Genomic DNA, 1,890 nt, shown 5'->3' on the forward strand with positions numbered 1-1,890 from the left:
GCGCTGGGATGGCGGGGGCGCCGCGCGGCCGAGGCGGCGGCGGAGGCGGAGGCGGAGGCGGCGCGGGCGAGTCTGGGGGCGCCGAGCGGGCGGCGGGGCCGGGCGGCCGGCGCGGGCTGCGGGCGTGCGACGAGGAGTTCGCGTGCCCCGAGCTGGAGGCGCTGTTCCGCGGCTACACGCTGCGGCTGGAGCAGGCGGCCACGCTGAAGGCGCTGGCCGTGCTCAGCCTACTGGCGGGCGCGCTGGCCCTGGCCGAGCTGCTGGGCGCGCCGGGGCCCGCGCCCGGCCTGGCCAAGGGCTCGCACCCCGTGCACTGCGTGCTCTTCCTGGCGCTGCTCGTGGTCACCAACGTCCGCTCGCTGCAGGTGCCCCAGCTGCAGCAGGTCGGCCAGCTCGCGCTGCTCTTCAGCCTCACCTTCGCGCTGCTCTGCTGTCCCTTCGCGCTCGGCGGCCCCGCCGGGGCCCACGCCGGGGCGGCAGCAGTGCCGGTGGCAGCCGACCAGGGCGTCTGGCAGCTCCTTTTGGTCACCTTCGTGTCCTATGCCCTGCTGCCCGTGCGCAGCCTGCTGGCCATCGGCTTCGGGCTCGTGGTGGCCGCCTCGCATTTGCTGGTCACGGCTACCTTGGTCCCCGCCAAGCGCCCACGTCTCTGGAGGACGGTAAGTGCCGCCGCGCGCTCCCGATCCGGTCTGAGACACACCTGCCCGGGAGGGACTGGGAACGGGGGGAGAAGGGCGCGCATCGCCCGATTGGGCAGGTGGGGAAACTGAGGCCCCGAATTCGAGGGGGGACGTTCAAGGTCACTCAGAGAATTGGGGACACAGTGGGGGCTGGCACCCTGGGGCCGACTCTTTTCCGAGTTACAGTCCACAAAGCGCTCCTGGGTGTGGAACGTGGAGACCGGTAGACTAGTGTAGAGAGGGCAAGGATTGGCAAGGTCAGGCAGCTGGTGAGCGGCCAGGTGCGGCCAGAGCTCGGGTCCGACGCTGTCTGTCTGAGCCCATCCCCGCAGGAGGGACGAAAAGTAGGCGCGGGGAGCAGGCCAGGGCAGGCAGGATTCCTGCGGGCTGTGCGCACAGCTTAGGGCGCCTCTCCCTCGCGCTTGGAGCCTGGAGCCCATGCGGGGCTCGCAGAGTCCCCCTCCCAACCGTGCCGCCATGGGGGAGGTGGGAAGGGGGCAAGGTTTGGCCCCCTCCAGCCACCCTGGCGCCCAGTTGTGGACTCGTTTGGGGTCCACAGGGACAGGGTTTGCCAAGGTCGCACAGGGCTCTGGTCTCTTTCGACCTGCTCTGCTGCAGCCGGGACCCAGGCTCGCAGCGCCTGAACTTTGTCACTGTCTTTCCCGGGTGGGCAAGATCGTGGCGAGGATCCCATGCCGGCTGCCTCCTGCGGGCTCCTCCCCAGCCCAAGGACCCCAGAGGTCTGAGGCAGATGGCTTGCCGCGTGGTGCTTTTGGAGCTTTTCTGTGCAGCCCAGCCTATCCCACCTGGGCTTGGAGGGCCCTGAGGGAGGGTTTTGTTTCTGCCTCTGGCTGCATTTTGGCAAGGGTGGGGTGGAATCTGATGGGGTGGGGGAGCCCATCTAGGGAGAGAAAGGGGGAGATGGAGGAGATGGGGTGAGGAGGGGAAGCTGGACAGATCCGGCTTTGGGAGGAACAACTGGGGTGGGGGGAGTGATGGGTGTCAGACAGCTGGGGCTGGGGCCCCACTAAGGACCCACCACCCGAGGACCAAGGGAGGGGCCCCCAGATGGTGATGCCCGGGATGCACAGGGTCAGAGGAGCCATGGGACACACAGGAGTGACACAATGCTGGACCTGTATTTCAGGGCCCAGAGAGGCTCGTGTGTGTGTGTGTGTGTGTGTGTGTGTGTGTGTGTGTGTGTGGTGAG

General features: G+C 68.5%; 1 protein-coding gene across 1 annotated transcript in view; it reads left to right on the forward strand.

Annotated features, from left to right (window-relative positions):
* Nucleotides 1–8: 8 nt before the first annotated feature.
* The window catches only part of ADCY1 (adenylate cyclase 1), a 137,438-nt gene continuing 135,556 nt past the window's right edge, over nt 9–1,890 (forward strand). Inside the window, exon 1 of the mRNA XM_007109833.2 lies at nt 9–659. Coding sequence (XP_007109895.2) covers nt 9–659 — 651 coding nt within the window. The remainder of the gene's footprint in view (nt 660–1,890) is intronic.

The sequence above is a fragment of the Physeter macrocephalus genome, chromosome 5 (genome assembly GCF_002837175.3).
Source record: "Physeter macrocephalus isolate SW-GA chromosome 5, ASM283717v5, whole genome shotgun sequence".
Lineage (NCBI taxonomy): Eukaryota > Metazoa > Chordata > Mammalia > Artiodactyla > Physeteridae > Physeter > Physeter macrocephalus.